Here is a 19,486-nt window from a genome sequence, read left to right as displayed (position 1 = left end):
CATGTTCCAAAGGGCTGTGCTGAATGTCCTTTCCCTGTGTAGATCATTTTTATTAATTCTTAACTCTTTGTATACTCCTATAGGATTTCTATGTCCAGAAAGACTGAACAGCAATTTTGTTGATGGTAAAAAAATGGCATGCTGAATATCTGTGCAACCATTATTAGTTGTACACACACAACTTTTGACCTGTGCCGCTTTATAGTGTAGTACAGGGGGAACCAAGTTATGTCCTGAATATTTAGAATCCCTTGTGTACCACTCTTTAATTGTAGTAAGGAATTCATTGTTTTAAAGTGGACAGAACATACACCCTCTGTTCTGTTCATAACTCATTTCCAGTGCCCTTGTTTCCTGGATATGCACACTGTAGCAGAGGTGGGTCAGTTAGCAACGCCTGTAAATCTGTTTAAATTACCCATCTGCTATAGCTAGCTATACAGCTGCCAAGCAATCGGAACAATTGGCCAGGGGTCCAAATAGACAAATACCGTGTGAGTAGCTGTATCCATATATGACTATTTATATAGTTGCTTTAATCAAGGCCGGCCAGGGAAATTTTCCCTCAGGACCAATGATTCAATATAAGTACAGGATTCAGTTAGACTGCTCCCCTGACTGGCAATACATGCAAGATGGTTGGGCAGTAAGGTTGAAATCCACCATACTGCCCAACTAAATCTGGGGCATGTATGTCCAGCTTTAGGGTCTGGCTTCACGAGGAAACTTTGGGCGGCTTCGGAAAACGAAGCACTCCGCGTGCCTGCCCCCAGGTGATTTACATTTTAACCAGGGGAAGGCAGATCGGGAGATTAGTCACCGTGAAGAAGAGATTTGTCGCCTGGCAACTAATGTCCCCGAATCTGCCCGTGTGGCCAGACCCTTAGGGTCCTTCCTCCTAAAATAGATTAATATATCCTATTTTGCTCTGTGGGTCCATATTCCCTTGGATGAATAAATATGCTGATCAAGATCAAGGTTCTCTCAGCACATATTCCACAAAATAGTGGCTAAACTGTTCTATTTTACATGCATATTCAGTGATCACTTTTAATAAGGAGTTGCAGGCAGTGGATTTTCATTTCAGATGCCTTGGGGCCCCGAAAAGGGTAAGCGTTGTTCTTTCTATAGCTGAGTAGAAGAGCAGGACAAACTTAACTTTTTAGAAGTCAATTATTCTGTGAGAATTTTAAGGCTTAAAAATAGTTTCTGTGCATTCCCTATGAGACTGTGATCTCTCAACAAATAGGTTTCTCCACAGTGGAAGGATGAAGAATGCTGGGATAATAGTTGTCATTGCAACCTGGTACAAATTCCAGAGATAATGTGTAGCTATGGAAAACAATCCCTGTCATTTAGCTTGTCTACTCAGGCATTGAGAGCTTATGCAGCAGGTTTTTTTTTCTGCCTGCTAGTATAATTCTCTTGTTCAAGATATTATCCAACATGCTTATGCATTTGACAATAACACGCTTGCATTGGCTTTCTTGCTGAGTAAAACTTTCTTTTGGACAGGGCTATCATTGCCTCCTGTTTCATTCTGTATTTGTATAAAATCTGCATGTTTGATACAAACATCTTCCTTCTTACTGCATTGACGAATATTTTGGTACTTTATAAATACTTGTTGATGGGGACATATTCTGGGAAAGTATTTGCCACTTAGAATCTGAAAATATTATTGGATGAAAGACCTCTGTGGTCGCCTCACTATTTTAAATAGAGTAGTTTATAACTAGATTATCTTGAACATACTTCATCTTTGCTTTTCCTTGTTTTTCCTAGCTTCTGTGTATAGTTAAGAAAGAAAACTTATTGCCAAGAATATCTAATCTCCTAATATAGTCTTCCTATAGTTTTATACAGGTTAGTGTAGCTTGACATCATTAAGGGTGTGACCACACCAAAGCAGATACTATCCTTTATGTTTTGATTATACCTCAAAATACATAAATAGTATCAAGATACCATTCTTTATCATTTAATAACATAACATTTCGACATAGACAGGATTGCTCATTCCATTGGTCAACTCATTAAGGCTAAATCCAGTGACATAACCCCAGACACTGCTAGCTGATCAACCCTTCAGTTAAAGGAAAACTATACCCCCAAAATGAACACTTAAGCAACAGATAGTTTTCATCATATTAAGTGCCATATTAAAGAATCTTACCAAACTGGTATATATATTTAAGTAAATCTTGCCCTTTTACATCTCTTGCCTTGAGCCACCATTTCGTGATGGGTCTGTGTGCTGCCTCAGATCACCTGACCAGAAATACTACAACTCTTAACTGTAACAGGAAGAAGTGTGGAACCAAAAGCCAGATCTCTGTCTGTTAATTGGCTCATGTGACCTAAGAAGTATAGTTTGTTTGATTTGTTGTGAGTACAGTGAATCCTATGATCCCAGGGGGCGGCCCTTAAAATGGCAATTTTCTATTTATGATTACCCAATGGCACAAACTACTAGAAAAGTATATTATTATGAAAATGGTTTATTTACATGAAGCAGGATTTTACATATGAGCTGTTTTATGCAATATCTTTTTATAGAGACATACATTGTTTGGGGGTATAGTTTTCCTTTAAACATTACCAACTGTTTTACACTGAACAATTAACTTTAAACGCTGGAATGGTCTGTTCCAACACTAAAAATAAATGAATATTCTCTACAGTTAGGTCCATAAATCTTTGGACAGAGACAACTTTTTTTCTAATTTTGGTTCTGTACATTACCTCAATGAATTTTAAACAAAACAACTCAGATGCAGTTGAACTGCAGACTTTCAGCTTTAATTCAGTGGGTTGAACAAAAAGATTGCATAAAAATGTGAGAAACCAAAGCCTTTTTTAAAACAATCACTTTATTTCAGGTGCTCAAAAGTAATTGGACAAATTAAAAAACTGAAAATAAAATGTTAATTTCTAATACTTGGTTGAAAATCCTTTGCAGGCAATAACAGCCTGAAGTCTTGAACTCATGGATTTCACCAGATTCTGGGTTTCCTCCTTTTAAGGGTCAGACCACACGGGCAGATTTGGGGAGATTAGTCGCCAGGCGGCAAATCTCCTCTTCTTCGCGACGACTAATCTCCCCGATCTGCCTTCCACCAGCTAAAAGGAAAATCACCTTGGGGCAGGCACACGGAGCGCTTCGTTTCTCCAAAGTCGCCCAAAGTTTCCTCGTGAGGCAATTACGGCGAATTCGGAAAACAAAGCACTCAGTGTGCCTGCCCCCAGGCGATTTTCATTTTAGCCAGGGGAAGGCAGATCGGGGGGATTAGTCGCCGTGAAGAAGAGGAGAGTCCAGTTGGCTATTTTTATGTAATTTCCTAAATTTAATGAGTTGCATAACTTTTACTATTAAAAGTTGAGCATTGCGTTTATATGTTTTCACTCATATCCTGCACACTTTCCCACATAACAAGACAAGTTTTAAGTATTGTAGCCCCGTAATGTTTTAAATCTGCTTCTTCAGTTGTGTTTATAATATTCCATTTGATATGCAAATCCTGAAATGACTGTTTATATATCAACTTTTGCGCTCTGTTTTGGAATACGGAATCAGATCTTGCATCCTAGAGACTGGAGTTATGCACATGGTAATTGCACAGAGACTAAATAGTGTCAGCAGATTTATCCGGCTTTTCACGCTATGAATAGGTAGAGAAAGCCTTGAGAACACATATCCACTGCATTAATCTAACAATTGTTTTTAATGTTTCTCTTTGAATTGTTCTCACATATCCTCTTTTGCATCTCACTTATCGCAGGTTCATGTAAGAGATCAGTTTAGGAGCAGTTTACACAATTGTACTGCTGATTTTTGGTGGATGTTGTAGGACATATGCTTGCAGAGCTGAATTTTAAAAATGGTGTGCTCCTAGACGCGGGCCTTTGTGGACATTTCCGGGCCTGTATGCTTGTATTTTGACTGCGTGGCTTTTCTTCAGCAAAAATTGTACTTCTCTGGGCAATTTCCATTGCATGTTTTTGCATCTAAAAGGCATGTAAAAATCAGGAATGTATACATTTTGAATGGGTAGTGATGGCTTTCTTGTGCTATTCTTATAGGAAACTACAATTGTTTATAAAAGGGACTGATGTGTCACATTTTAATTTTTTGTTAAGACTTTTACTGGGAGCAGATGGTGAAGTGATTGTATCTCAAGTAACACAGCAATTGTGCTTATTACAAGAGATTGTATGGTATCTCTTGTTACAGACTAAAGCTGGCCATAGATGCAAAGATCCGATCGTTCGCCTTCCGCATCTCCCGACCTGCCATTAACCATTCAGATCAAATAAAGTAGAAAAGATCAGACTATGTTCTACCCCTGGCAGCAATCGTACGAAAGTTATGTCCGACCAAAGCTAGTGACAGTCTCCCTCTGAAAATCGTACTATAGGCAATACATGCAAAGACATTACCGGCAGCCGACAGAAATCTTTTAACCGATCTCCGCTGGACGAAAAATCGTACTAATCCAGAATTCGTATGATTGAATCTTTGCGTCTATGGCCAGTTTAGGAGAATATATGGAGTTGTTCCATTCCCCAGAAAAAGGTTATGTCCTTTGACTTTTTCTAATAGGATTATAACCGATAATAGGAGAAAAGTGGAAGGTGATAAGGAGTTTAGGGACAGTCTGCCAACAGCCAATGTCAACAGGAGGAAAAATTGATGATATAGTGGTCATTTATACTGGGTATTCAGTCAAGCAAAGTTCTTCTGTAAACGCTGTACACTTTGCTCAAGTATTCTGCTGTTAACGTGTTGTCTGACCTTGTTCATAAAAGATTTCTTTCTATATACACTGTAAGTGGTTTCACTTCGGGCCACTGCACGCAAATGCCTTTTCATTTATGCTTCACAAACCAGCTAATATATCAATATAACCATTCAGCATCTCTGGAAACTGCACTGTCTACAAAGATTTTCTCTCTTTTCATTGCCTTTGGTGCTGCATTTTTCAGTTTCTTTTGTATTCACTGGTTTAGAGAGTAGTTACTTGTTTGTTATATGAAATGGTACTTCAGATGGATTGACACAAACAGTACAGAATAATTCCCGAAATTGAGATCAACATTCAGTCCAAGTTCTTCCTGTTTGGTGTAGTGTAAGGATATTTGCCCATTCTATTAAGAACAAGCTTCATGTTTCAGAGTCGTCCTGCTTCAACAAGCTACTAGTGGCTTTCTCCATTAAATAATTTGCTATTTTGAGAATGGTTATTCCAGAAATCTATTTGGTCATCCACTTGGCTTACTAGGAGCAGCCGTAATATCCATTTTTAAGGGTTTTGGTTTCTAACTCCATGAAACCATACCTATGTTTTTCCCCTGTGCAGCTCAAAGATAAAGACCTGCAGATATGTAGATATTGCCATTAGCTATTCAGTACTTTATGGTGGGTTTGACATGGCAGGGCACCCAGAACATTGTATTTAGGTAATTTGTTTCTTTGTTTTGTTTATATATGATTGAAAAATAATCATTTTAGTGCAGTGACCACAGAAATATTTTTGGAAGAATGAGCCCCTTATACATGAATATATATTAGAGTGTTGCACCTTACTAATATAAAAACAGAAAATGAATGTCGCATCTCTAAAGCTGGCCATAGACGCAAAGATCCGATTGTACGAATCGAGGATTTGTACGATATTCGGACCGTGTGTGAAGAGTCCCGACATTTTTCGTCCAGTGGAGATCGGTCGTTTGGACAGGTTAGAAAATTTCTGTCGGCTGCGGGTAATATCTCTGCGTGTATTGCCGATCGTACGATTTTCAGAGGGAGACTGTCACTAGCTTTTATCGTACAATTGCTGTCAGGGGCAGAACATCGAATGATCTGTTCTTACAACTTTATATTTGATCTGAACGGTAAGACTTTGATCTTTTTAGTAAGTGGCAGGTCGGGAGATGGAAAAGTCCGATTGTACATTGATTCGTACGATCGGATCTTTGCGTCTGTGGCCAGCTTAAGGATCAAACTGACAGAGCAATGCAACTTCAAACTGACAGAGCAATGCAACTTCATATTATAGTTTTAAAAATAAATAATACCAGTTGCTGCAGGCTTTTAGTGCCTATTTAGAACCTGTTGGCAACAATGATTAACGTCTCTTTGTGAAATACATCTGCTCGATGGTTAATTTGTGACACAGCACATCCATTCTAAGAAACTTTTTTCTGCTTGATGAAAGTTTTCAATAATTTAGTGACAAGTCTGGCCTTTGGTACAATAGAGTTTGCCTAAAGGCAGCAGAATATCATTCTTTTTTTTGTTTTGTTTCCACCAGCTGTATAATTCCATCTGTTTAATGTTTAAAAAATAATAAAAGTAAAATCCCAAGTAGTCATGGTAACCAGCCCTCTGGTGAGCTGAGCTTACACTGTATACAAAGATTCTACATAAAAATTGTGGCTTGTACGAGAGTGTTTGCGCACAGACATAAGTTTCTGTATTAATTTGCTATTTAATAGAACAACACACGTGTGTCTGAAAAAGATGCGTATGTATTTGGATGTTGGATAAGTATTTTGTCCCAATAATCGCTAACCTTTTTTACTTTTCTTTTATATCCTTGGGATTAGTCACTGTACAACTGGAACTTGCCACCTATATGCAAAAAACAATTGACAACTGAAATGCGATCCTTAAAGTGGTAGTTCAACTTACAAATTTTAATTTGTTTTCAGATAGTACACAGCAATATTTATATGTTACTCTGAGGAAATTCACTGGCCCCAGGAATTTTCCTCGGGTATCCCTTCCATAGCCTTAATCTGTCGTCTATGCAAAAAGACTAAATTGGTTAGACTTCAGCCAAGACAGAAACATTTTAAAAGTGTATCTGGGCTCGATTTCAGCACCAACACGCTGGGCCAAATCAGGCGGATAATCTAATGGGACCCATTGGATGGTGTGCCCACATGGCATTTTCAAACCTGCCTGATTGATATCAGACTGATAGGTAGGGTAGGAAATAAATTTGCCTTTATAATTCCATAAGGGTGTCTAACAAATTGGCACCCGCAGAGAATTTAGTGTTCCTGAACTGTAATTTCCTCTCTGGTATTTCAGACTAGCAGCTGTTACCCACACTCTCTAAATTGTTACATTTGTGCTATATTACTTGATTCTCTAGCAGCATCAGAGAAATATCAGCAGGAAATGTATTGTAATAGTTAGCTTTATTTAAGCTCAGGGAGTATGCTCTGTAGGAGTATCAAATTCTATGGCAACCCCGGCTTACCTGAGCTGCTTTACGGATAAAATAAACTCTGATCTTATAAAAATGGTCAAAAATAGTATAAATAAAGAGCAATTTGAAAACAAACAAAAAAACATTATTGTGTATTATTTGACAGTTGAATTAAAAAAACATTTTCGAAAGGGGAACTACCCCTTTAAAGTTCCCTTTAGAAACAACCAAACACCGTTTTCTATAATGTTCGTTTATTCAAGTCCTTGATCTGCATTCCAAATTACACAACTGCAGGACTGAAGGTTATATACTTATTTAGTTCATACTGTAACAGAGTGCACATTCTTTCTAATAGAAACACCTGCTGACTGTTGGAAATGCATTGCACAAAAAACATAGTAACCAGGTTATCTGGTTAAGGGAAAGTACAGATAAAAATGCAGTGTAGATTTAAAGTGGAACTCCGGCTTCCAAACCAAAATTTAATAAAGAGGCCCACATAACACAGAAACCCCTAATATACCCATCACATGTTTCTTCAAAAAGTATAAGTAAATGCCATTTTCTATGCTGAAATCCAGTTGTTTAACCATTCTTCTCTTTCTGCATCATTTGAAATCCAGGCAGGGAAGGAGGGACTAAACACTGATGTTACAAATTGCAACAACTTCTCCACAGTTTACAGACAGCATGCAGGAACTACATAAACCACAATGCATTGCACTGTGATGTTCCTTTCCTTAAATCACATGTGCAGGGAATTGTGGGGTTTGGAGGATGCAGGCTGAGGACAGATGGCTGTTGATATAAAGTAACAGTAGTCAGCCAGCTCAGCAAAGTAGTCAGAAAGATCAGCAGGAGAGCAGGGGGCATGGGGAACTGTCAGAAACCATTAAAAATCATGAAAAGTCTGCATATTTTTTAATTGATGTATATTGCAAAGTTGCTTGAAATTATGTTTTTCTTTTTAAAAAGCTTAAGTTATGTTTTTGTGGCGTTCCCCCTTAAAAAATGTTCCGTTTATTTAAGCAGAAAAAAAATTTCCACTGTGTTTTGATTATTATTTAGATACTGTGACCAGATACACTAACACTGCGGTTGAACGTGAGATGAAACCATGAACTGAAGTACATGTATTTTTATTAATTTATATATTTTTTTTTCCCCCAGAAACCAAGATGAATAATCTGTCTTTCAGTGAGTTGTGTTGCCTTTTCTGTTGCCCTCCTTGCCCAGGGAAGATCGCCTCCAAGCTGGCCTTTTTACCTCCTGATCCAACCTACACCCTTATATGTGATGAGAGTGGCAGCCGCTGGACTCTTCATCTTTCAGAAAGAGCAGATTGGCAGTACTCTTCCCGGGAAAAAGATGCTATTGAATGTTTCATGACTAGAACAAGTCGAGGAAACCGCATTGCTTGCATGTTTGTGCGTTGTTGTCCCAGTGCCAAGTACACACTGCTGTTTTCTCATGGCAATGCTGTTGACCTGGGTCAGATGAGCAGCTTTTACATAGGCCTGGGCTCTCGGATTAATTGCAACATTTTTTCGTACGATTATTCTGGATATGGGTCAAGTTCGGGGAAACCATCAGAGAAGAATTTATATGCTGATATTGATGCTGCTTGGATTGCTCTTAGAACACGGTAAGGATGCAGTTTGTTAAACAGAATTCATATTGTATCATCTTTCACTGAGGGAAAAGGTTGAGCGACTGTAGGCTAGAAGGCACTGTGATCTGGGATGTGAGTTGTATAGTAATTACGCAACCTTTCATGTTAGGGAAATGTCTCACCACATGTCCTCGTTGTATTGCATTCTTTATCATATCATGTCAGCAACTACATATGATGCTTTGTGAATTAGTAAGCCAGGAGTTTCCTTCGTTCTCTTTGGAATGCACTCTTGCAGCTTTGATATATCATGGCGCAATTTGCTGTGTTTCATCAGGCACACCCCAGGTTGGCTGGCTCGCAACTGTAATTATTTCTCCCAAGCAAAGCTTGAGGCTGTGGGCTAGAGAATCACCTTAAGGCAGGGGTCCCCAAACTTTTTTTTTACTGTGGGCCACATTCAAATGTAAATAGAGTTGGGGAGCAACACAAATGGAAAAGTCCCTTTGGGTGCCAAATAAGGGCTGTGATTGGCTATTTGGTAGCCCCTATGTGGACTGGCATCCAACAAGAGGCTCTACTTGACACTATACTTAGTTTTTATCCAATTAAAACTTGCTTCCAAGCTGGGAATTCAAAAATAAGCACCTGCTTTGAGGACACTGAAAGCAACATCCAAAGGGTTGAAGAGCAACATGTTGCTCACGAGCTACTGGTTGGGGATCACTGCCTTAAGGGTACTGGTACATGATGTTACTTCAGACACTTCAGTAGCTCAAAAATACAGTACCATACCATCCAAAACTGCTTCCCGTAGGCTTGAAAGGAATTTGTCTGACATGTGTAGCCTGGAAAAAAAAAAATGATGACGCATTTACAGGCTACAGTTGCCTGACAAGTCCTGACACAAGTGCTTGTCTGACATTTTGCATTCAAGTTTGTGTATTTGGGTGGGGGTTAAAGTACAAATTGATCACTGTTGGAAAACTGGCATTTGCTTGCTTATAACTATTAATTCCCTGCAACCCAAATTGACTTAGAATCCAATTTTGTAAGATTTCCTGCCATTACCCAGAGCACAGAGGGGCACGCACACAGTTTCAATTACACAGAATCTAGAAGCTGTAGTAAAGTACATAGATCCTATAACTTTAACAGATTTAATCCGATGTTGACAACCAGCTTTGTGCGTTTTTGTGCTTGCATAATCCCTGTTGGACCTCACTAGCATCTGCCACTGGTAGAGCATTTTCCTTTCCTTTAAAAGGGTAGTGGTCAGACAGGGACACAGGCATTTTTATCACCACAGATGTAACCAATCTCAAGGGCAACTAGAAGTTGAATTTTAGCTTCAATTAGTGCTCCCTTTTCAGCAAACCTTTAACCTTCTCTACAGTATGGTTAAACAATGTTTTTGTTTTTAAAAATGGAAATCTAAGCTTTATGTTCAAGACAGAACTGGAATTCAGGAAGATATTCAAGTGTTCCTTCCAGCAGGCATCCTGTTTTTACCATGGAAACTAAAGTGGTTGTATCAGCTATTCTTACCTAATAAATTGCATCATCAAGCATGATCATTGATGAACTGAACTAGCATGCACAAGACAATCCCCATTCCTGAAAAAGCTTTGCCAGTGTTTGTAGTCCTATGTATAGCAGTTAGCAAGTGCTTGAAGTAGTGGCAGCATGCTTACTGGATTTTTAAACCAGCTGGATAAGAATCCAGTTAGGGAAATGCCCACAACATGGCACCAGAATAGGAAAAAAATTGTGTTTGTATGTGTAGGACAACAGTCCTAACTTACTGTACTGGCTGATTTACATTTTGTATTACATTCCATAACCGTAATTCCTGAATCATCAGTTCCTGTCTATCAGTCTTACTAGTCATATCTGTTAATCTGATTGCCCTAAGGCACTTCTCCTCAGACATACAGGTACAGGTGTAAACCTTAAATAAACGCCTATCCTCATGAAAACTTCACATTCCTCTCTTTCCTTACCTTGTGCGTCTTTAAGGGAGCTAGCACACTGGCAGATTCGGTTAGATTTAGTCGCCTGGCGTCTAATCGCCTCTTCTGCGGTGTGATAATCTCCCCCAACTGCCTTCCGCCTGCTATAATGAGAAAACGACAGTTTTGATTTGACAACTTTGATTTCCGAAGTTGCCCAGAGTTTTCTGGTGAGTCAACTTTGGGCGACTTTGAAATCGAAGCGGCGCAAGTGCATTGGTGCTGACGTTTTCTCATTATAGCTGGGGGTAGGCAGTTCGGGAGATTGTCGCCCCACAGAAGAGACTATTAGGCGACTAAATCTTCCTGAATCTATCTGCCCATGTGCTAAAGTTTTAAACCTTTACATCAAGTGTCTCAACACTGTTTCTTGCACTTGTGTGCTTTTGATTTGTCATTTCATAGTAGGCTAATGGGATCTTTTATCCAGAAGAATTTTTCCCACATCTTAAGGCATGTAAAAACACCACTGAGCACAATGCAGATCACATCTATGTGTCAGTAGAATCGATCAAAATTCAGGAAGAGGTATTTTCTCTTTGCATTACACTATTGCACTTGCAAGCAGACAGTGCTTCTTATTGTTTTCAGTTTAATTTTGTAGCTCCCACGGGAGACTTTTTTTCATAATCTGCATATTAAGAATTCTGCATGTTTCTACAATAGCAAATATATCTTGTGCTTATATAAACTAAAACCTTTCACTGGCCTAAAACAAAATGTTTGTGGTATCTGTTTGATTCGTAAATAATGTTATAACTGGTTTGTCTACATTTCACTTCTTACAAGAAAATAGGCTTATTGTAAGTGAGTATTTGCACTGCACTAATGTACTGAAAGGAATGTTAAGGGTGGTGGCATACGTAGGGTTCCAGGGAGATTAGTCGCCCAGCAACAAATCTTCTCTTCTTCAGGCTACTAATCTCCTGAAATGCCTTCCCACCAGCTAGAATGTGAATCGCTTCACAAGGAAACTTCTGATGACTTCGGAAAACTGAATTGATCCGAATGCCATCCCGCCGGCGATTCGCTTTCTAGCCAGCGGGAAGGTATTTCGGGGAGATTAGTCGCCCAAAAAAGAGGAGCAAATTTGTTGCTGGGCGACTAATCTTCCCATTACGTTACATGTGCCATCACCCTTAAGGGACACTGACACATTTGATGTTTTCACTAAAATAAAGCCAACCCTTTTTCCTATGTTTCCAGATAGTTTAGTCCAGTGATATGTTCTGAGTTCTAGCCTCCAGCTCTTTTTGTGCTTCATGAAGCACCGACAACTGGGCAGTTCAAAGCTCTTATTCACATTTGTACTCTAGTCTATTGCATAATTACAGCACATGAAGCAGGAACAAGTTTTATAACAATATTCTTGTAATGACTTTGAGGGCACTGCTAGAAACGGTGCATTTGATATAAATAAGCTGCTGTGTAGCAATGGCAGAAATTGAAAAAGGCTATATGGCAACAGGTTAATACTAGATAACACCATTATGTTCTACAGAGTTTATCTCCTATCTGCTGTGTAACCTGAGTGCCCCCTTTGCTACACTTCAGCTTATTTATATAAACAATAGTAGTGTTTCTGAAGCAAACACAGCAGTTTTACCAGTGCAGGGCATTATATTTTCATTACTTTAAAACCCTCATTTTTTGATGTTACAGTTCATTTAAAGGGGAGGTTCACCTGTAAGTTAACTTTTTGTATGTTCTACAATGGTCATATTCATTTTTAGGGGTTAGTTCTCCTTTAAAGGAACAAAGTACATGCAAGAAGGAATTTGTAGAACTAATAACAATTAATGGGGGTTGGACATTGTATGAGGTAATTACGTTTTAGACTTATGCAAGACCAGGTATTGCCAGACAGGCATTTCCTGCACAGGAGCAGCATTCATCTTGGAGCTGTGGTTTAAAACTGATTTTGAAAAGTATAGCAAAGGGCTTTTCCCAGTTCTGTATATGTTAACAGGCCACTTAAAGCAGTAGGGAATTGTGTCAATCAGGCAAGTCTGGTTTAGTGTGGATTTCAACAGCATTCTAATACATGAGTCAGGTGTAAAGAGAAGTCAAGTTGCTTTTTTTTTTATACTGTGTTGCAAAGTCTCCACCCCCCTTTACTACTGGCAGGACATAACAGAAATTGCCTAATAGGGCTAATTTAGTAACATATCTTGAATTGCACCAGTTGCAGTTACCCATAGCAATCCCTCAGATAATGTTTTAACTAATAGTTGACTTATTTCTGATTGGTTGCCAACAATAATTGCGCAGGTGCATTTTAGTACATAGGTTTGTAAACAGATCTCCATCTCCCGCATGTACTACAGTTACTGCTTTGATAATATTTACATATTCATATTTACAAATTGCATCAACAATACAAGTTCATTAAGCATTGGCAGCTTTCTTCCAGTCCATACACAGGTATCGGATACATTTATCGGAAACCCGTTATCCCAAAAGCTCCAAATTACAGAAAGGACATCTCCCATAGACCACATTTTATCAAAGTGTTCCAAATTTTTAAACATGATTTAATTTTTCTCTAGCTTTTTCTCTTAATTTTTACTAGCTTTCTCAGATTTAGCATGTGAAGTGTTAAGGAAGGGCACAGTCAATTATATTTGTCAGCTTTCAGATTCTTCATTTTGTTTTATGAGCGCTTGTTTTAAGTCAATGTCCAAATTTTTACCTGAAAAGTAACCGATCATAACCAATCATATTTTTGCTGTTGTTGGTCACCCTGCAGTGCGTTTGAAATAAATGTTTTTCCTGTAGCTTACCGCCTGGGTGCAAATTTGCCAATTGTTGATACATGTGCTAGAGTATTTAAAATATGCTTCACTGAAGATGCTGCTTGGATGAAAAGCAAAATATTTTCAGGATTATTCAGGCAGTCCAGTTGTTTTTGACTAACCAATACTAGATACCATAAATAAGGACATGGATAAATCAACATCTTTAATGTGTCTGCAATTTGGACACAAGGATGCATTCTGGCAAGAAGCACTTATTAAATTATTGGTTATTTCTGATTGGTCACAATGGGAGACAACTAGTGGATAGTTTTAGGGGGGGTTTTTTTATACTACACTACCTATTTTTTTTTTTATAGCAATAATTCAGGAAAATATGCATTTTTTGCATACCTAATGTTTGCAAGAATGACCCCTATATTTCAAATAAACGCCACAGTCCAAGAAGAATTCCTCATTGTGTTTATATGGCTTATGAAATTTCCCAAAAGCTCTTGTAGGATGCCTCTATTAAGTCTCCGCTGAGGCAAGTACTTGCATGTCATCAGTGGAATACTGAGGGGTTGATGTCCATTCCATTTTATCATGGAGCCTCTATCAATGGGAGTATTGCTTCAATTTCTGTAGTGATATAATGGAGGCACACCTTCTGGTCATTCCTTAGCTGCCGTAAAGTGTTGGTTATGCATTACATGTTTAGGGGGCAGATTCATTAAGGGTCGAATTTCGAAGTTAAAAATACTTCGAAATTCGACCCTCGAATTGAAATCCTTCGACTTCGAATATCGAAGTCGAAGGATTTAGCGCTAATCCTGCGATCGATCGAAGGATTTTTCGTTCGATTGAACGATTAAATCCTTCGAATCGAACGATTCGAACGATTTTAATCCAACGATCGAAGGAAAATCCTTCGATCAAAAAAAGGTTAGCAAACCTATGGGGACCTTCCCCATAGGCTAACATTGACTTCGGTAGGTTTTATCTGCCGAAGTAGGGGGTCGAAGTTTTTTTTAAAGGGAAAGTACTTCGACTATCGAATGGTCGAATAGTCGAACGATTTTTACTTCGAATCGTTCGAATTCGAACTAATTTAACCAATTCGATGGTCGAAGTACCCAAAAAATACTTCGAAATTCGAATTTTTTTCATTCGAATCCTTCACTCGAAGTTAGTGAATCTGCCCCTAAGTTTCAGTGACTTTTTTTTCCCCATTAAATCTGAGTCGATTTATAAGGCTTTTAATAGATTCCAAGGCAATCTGGTCTAATGCTGGGAAAGGGATTAAGTTGACCACTGCATGAAATGAATTACACAGTGAAGGCTCTGTCTCTAAATAGAGGTTTGCTGCATTCACGCAAATCAGATGCCTTTTCATTTGCATTTATTTCTTCTTGTTGTTTTTGATTGTGATATTTTTTTTTCTTCATCAAAATAATAAACTGAAAAGGTTACCAAGAGCATCATGAAATTGCTACATGGTAAACCTATTTTTAATACATTCTGTAAACCTTAAATTTCATATGTTAACAGGTATGGAATTCGTCCAGAACATGTCATTATATATGGACAGAGCATAGGGACGGTGCCATCTGTGGATCTTGCTGCTCGCTATGAAAGTGCTGCTGTTATTCTACACTCTCCTCTTACCTCAGGGATGCGGGTAGCTTTCCCAGACACCAAGAAAACCTATTGTTTTGATGCATTCCCAAAGTAAGTACTTTCTATTTTTTGTTTGGTTTGTTTTTGTGCAGACTGCCCCAGTATTGCACTGATGCTTTGACAGAAACCTAATGCAAATACATACATATATTTCCACTTGGCAATATATCAATTTGTGAAAATGCAGCTATCCTATCATAAGCAGAGACTAGTGTGCACCTAATGAATACAGTGTTGCCTTTGTTTGGTAGTACTGTATTGATGAGGGGCAGGCAAAGAAAGTCACCTACATCTCCCCCTTCCTGCAGTAACCCATAACAACCAATAAGATGTTTGCTTTAAAAAAAAAAGGTGACCAGTAAGTGCTACCTGCTGATTGGTTGTTATAGGTTACTGCTCCTGGGCAAACTCCGTGCCTTTTATTACATAACCCCCTTAGTGTTCTAGCATCAGTGTCTGGGGTGTGTGTAAATGACCCCTAAAGTGGCCACAGTTTTTGTGCTGCCATTTTGTCTTACGTAGCACCCAAGTTGGGGTCAGTAAAGGGCTTACACTTTCAAGTACAAGTCATTTAAATGATTTAGGGATGGTTGGCTGCTCTCGGTAGTCCCAGAATTCACCACTTCAACACGGGGAAGGAGTTGAATGATATTGCCAGCTAAGGGGTGACAGGTAAACCGGTGCTTGCAAGTAATCAGGCTATCCTGGTTTTAACTGATTCTGAGGAGTCGTGTATGTTTGTGTGAAAATAAATATATATTTGTTTATTGGCAACTCCAATAATATTTATACATCTTTTCTACATAAGCCCAACAAAATGAGCTTATCTCAAAAAAAATGGGGGGGGGGGTTTTTTGAAAAAATTAGCTATTATGAGCCAATACTGTATATAGACTTAATGCCATAAGTTGTACAGTGATTTGGATGTAAAGCATCATATCTACTTACAGTATCTGACATATCATTCTAGTGTAGTTGTAATTTTAACCGGAAGCTGCATTCTTCTTAGCCTTAAGGTGGCCATACATGATACAATTCCGATCTTTCAAGGAAAGATCGTTTCAGTACACATGTGTAGAGCTGAATTGTCAGATATACATATAGAAACAATAGAATTCTACCTGTATCTGACGATTCAGCACTAAAGCTGGCCATAGACGCATTCGTACGATCTCCCGACCTGCCACTAACCATTCAGATCAAATAAAGTAGTTAAAGAACAGATCAGCTGATGTTCTGCCCCTGACAGCAATCGTACGAAAGTTATGTCCGACCAAAGCAAGTGACAGTCTCCTTCTGAAAAGCGTACGATCGGCAATACACGCAGAGATATTATCGGCAGCCGACAGAAGTCTTTTAACCTGTCCGATCGACCAAACGACCGATCTCCCTGCCAGACGACTCTCCAGACACGGTTAGAAAATCATACAATCAGATCTTTGCGTCTATGGCAAGCTTAACAATGGCCGATGTTCGGGTGTCTTCAAAGACACCCCAACAAATTTTTCCATCCAGCCCGATCCACAAGCCTGTCGATATCCGTTGGCCAGTCTCCCACTGTACACACACCGAATATCGTATGAATATTTGTTTGTACAATATTATTGGTGCCTCTATGGCCACCTTAAAGGAGAAGTCAACCGTAAAGTAAAAAAACCTACCCCCCCCCACCCTACATAGACCCCTCCTCCCCCTCAGCCTAGCTGCAACCACGGGCAAATGGCCCTAACTCTTAATCTGCACCGAGAGGTAAGTAAAGAGTTATGGGCATTTTCCCGGGTAGCAGCTAGGCTGGGGGGGGAGAAGGGAGGGTAGGGTTTTTTGTACTTTAGGGTTGAATTCTCCTTTAAGGAAGAGGCAGACTGGATACTTCTGATTTTCAACTACAACTGCAGATTGCTAAAACATGTTATTTCAGTAATGTGTAAACTCTGAAGCTTTGGTGTTCTAACTGATCCCTTGCATTGAAGGCTTGTGCCATTTTTCATAGTTTTCTCCTTTTTTGTTCTTGTAGCATTGACAAGATCTCGAAGATCACTTCCCCCGTTCTGATCATACATGGCACAGAGGATGAAGTCATAGACTTTTCTCATGGTTTGGCACTATTTGAGCGCTGCCAGAGGCCAGTGGAGCCACTATGGGTAGAAGGCGCCGGACACAATGATGTGGAACTTTATGGACAATACCTTGAGCGATTAAAACAGTTTGTCGCACAAGAGCTAGTAAACTTGTAAACAACTTTGCAACACATTTCCCAACAATGGATTGCAGCTCTCCATAGTCTCAAAAGGGTTTAGCAGACCATTTCTCTCTTATACTTCATTTGCTGGACTGTGAGCCATAGAAAAGTACTTTAAAGCCTGAAGGTCTGTTTGCAAATCAGATTGGTTGCCTTAACAGATGGACAGGTAATGATCTGTTAACATCGGTAATGAAGTTTTTATACCAGTATTACTATCTGGAATAACACTTGTGCAGTCAGCCTTCTTTAATTTACCTAATTGTGTGACACTTTACTACTTAATTTTTTCAGGCCACTATGGGGATCTTGGCATCAACAACCCACAATATTCACAGGATATGTCAGAACATATCAAGGGTGTGCAATATTTAAATAACTGCAAAGAGATCGGCAGAAAGAATTGCCCGTGACTTCACTAAATCCGTAAATCTCTATGTATTTCTACATATCATCCCCCAAATCAATTTAGGATTTTAACACCTTTTGACGGTAGATGAAACCGATAACAGCTGTAAAAGAAATTTTCGTGTTTTTTTTTTTTTTTTTTTTAACCTGTGAAATATGAACTATATCAAGTGTAAAACTTGCACATGTTGCCAAATGTTTAAGAAATGGGAAAATTGCATGTTTTTTTAATTTGTTTTCAGGGTTAGCCGGGCCCTTAACATAAATATAAGCAACATCTCAAGATATATTGTAATTTCATCTACTGACCTGTTCAGCTGTATAAAGGAAACATACCACTGATGCTGTGCTTAATAATGGTAGCTAAATCATTTTGTATACATCATGAATTCAGTTTACAGAAGTTAATACTATTTTTTTTTTTTTTTTAAAATGCAGGTGATAATAGTTAAAATGTCATTAATTGCACTTTTTACTGCTGGACAAAAAACATTTTCATTTAAGAAAAATCCTGCCTGGTTAGGGTTTCATTTTATGTATTGTTTGTCCTCATTTAAACTGTGCAGGCTAGTCTTTCTGGTACATATATAAATCAACATTTTTATGTTCAGAATTATGGTTCGCCTCTATGGAAAGGATTTGGTACATTGTATAGTTGTTTTGTGCTTCACCCCCTTATTGCCACTGGTGCTAGCATCACATTAATGAGTCTGAACCATGGTGCCATGTTAAGTATAGGGGATGGAGGATTCTACTGCATAGTCATTCCCGTTGCTGAGCAACAACACGACGGGCTCTAAGATTCTTCATCACTTGCCCCTGTTAAATGAAGTAATTGGCTCAAATTTCTCACTGAGGACAGCGGGGAGATTTTTTGCACTGGGCTGCATTCCCCAGACGTCTACAAATGGGCCCTTTATCTGTAAAACTGACTAGAAAAGTTGCCAATTTTTTTTTTTTTTTTAAGCTGAAGTAGCTAGATTGAGATGGAAATTAAGTCTGTTTTAATTGTATTTGCACTGATAGCCACAGTGTAATAAGTAGCTGCTTTTGAATGTTGGGAACGAATAAAAACCTCAGAAGAAACAGGTCTGGCTTCTTTTCAGTGCATGATAACCAATCAATGTGCATTACAGGGCACACTAAACTAGAGCTTATATTGGCCATTTTTTTCCCCTCTGGAGACCTACTTTCCTTTCTTTCTTTTGTTCATTTGCTCGCTCGTATCAGATGGCACAGGAAGGATTAATTAGATTGTTTTTCTATTGATCTAGTTCAGGCTTCTTCCTTTTTTTTTTTTTTTTTTTTTTTTTTTTTATAATTAAATTTCTTTCTCAACTTGCTTTTTCCCTTAGCGAATTTGCTTAAATAAACCTGTCAACGATGAATGCAACTCAGAATTACAGATACCTAGTTTTCATTTGTGAATGAATACAAGACACACTGTGGTTATATATAAAGGCCTTATTTAGTGTATCAAAGTGTTGTGGATGTCTGGGATTGTATACAGTTTATTAATATCTAATATTCAAATTTGCCTTGGTTCGAATGTTACCCAGTAAACTATTACAAATGTA

The 19,486-nt window shown here is 38.6% G+C and overlaps 1 protein-coding gene across 2 annotated transcripts in view; it reads left to right on the top strand.

The window, feature by feature from the left end:
- abhd17b.L (abhydrolase domain containing 17B L homeolog) overlaps positions 1-19,486 on the top strand; it is a 25,205-nt gene extending 5,719 nt beyond the window's left edge. The window contains exons 3-5 of one of the 2 annotated variants that reach the window (XM_018247207.2): positions 8,394-8,868; positions 15,134-15,313; positions 17,277-19,486. In XM_018247207.2, the coding sequence (XP_018102696.1) occupies positions 8,402-8,868; positions 15,134-15,313; positions 17,277-17,496 (867 nt within the window). In that variant the 5' untranslated portion in view covers positions 8,394-8,401 and the 3' untranslated portion in view covers positions 17,497-19,486. 2 annotated transcript variants of the gene reach the window in all.

Source organism: Xenopus laevis, chromosome 1L (genome assembly GCF_017654675.1).
Source record: "Xenopus laevis strain J_2021 chromosome 1L, Xenopus_laevis_v10.1, whole genome shotgun sequence".
Classification (NCBI taxonomy): domain Eukaryota; kingdom Metazoa; phylum Chordata; class Amphibia; order Anura; family Pipidae; genus Xenopus; species Xenopus laevis.
The sequence above is the reverse complement of the archived record's forward strand: the minus strand, read 5'-3'. Positions and strand labels throughout refer to the sequence as shown.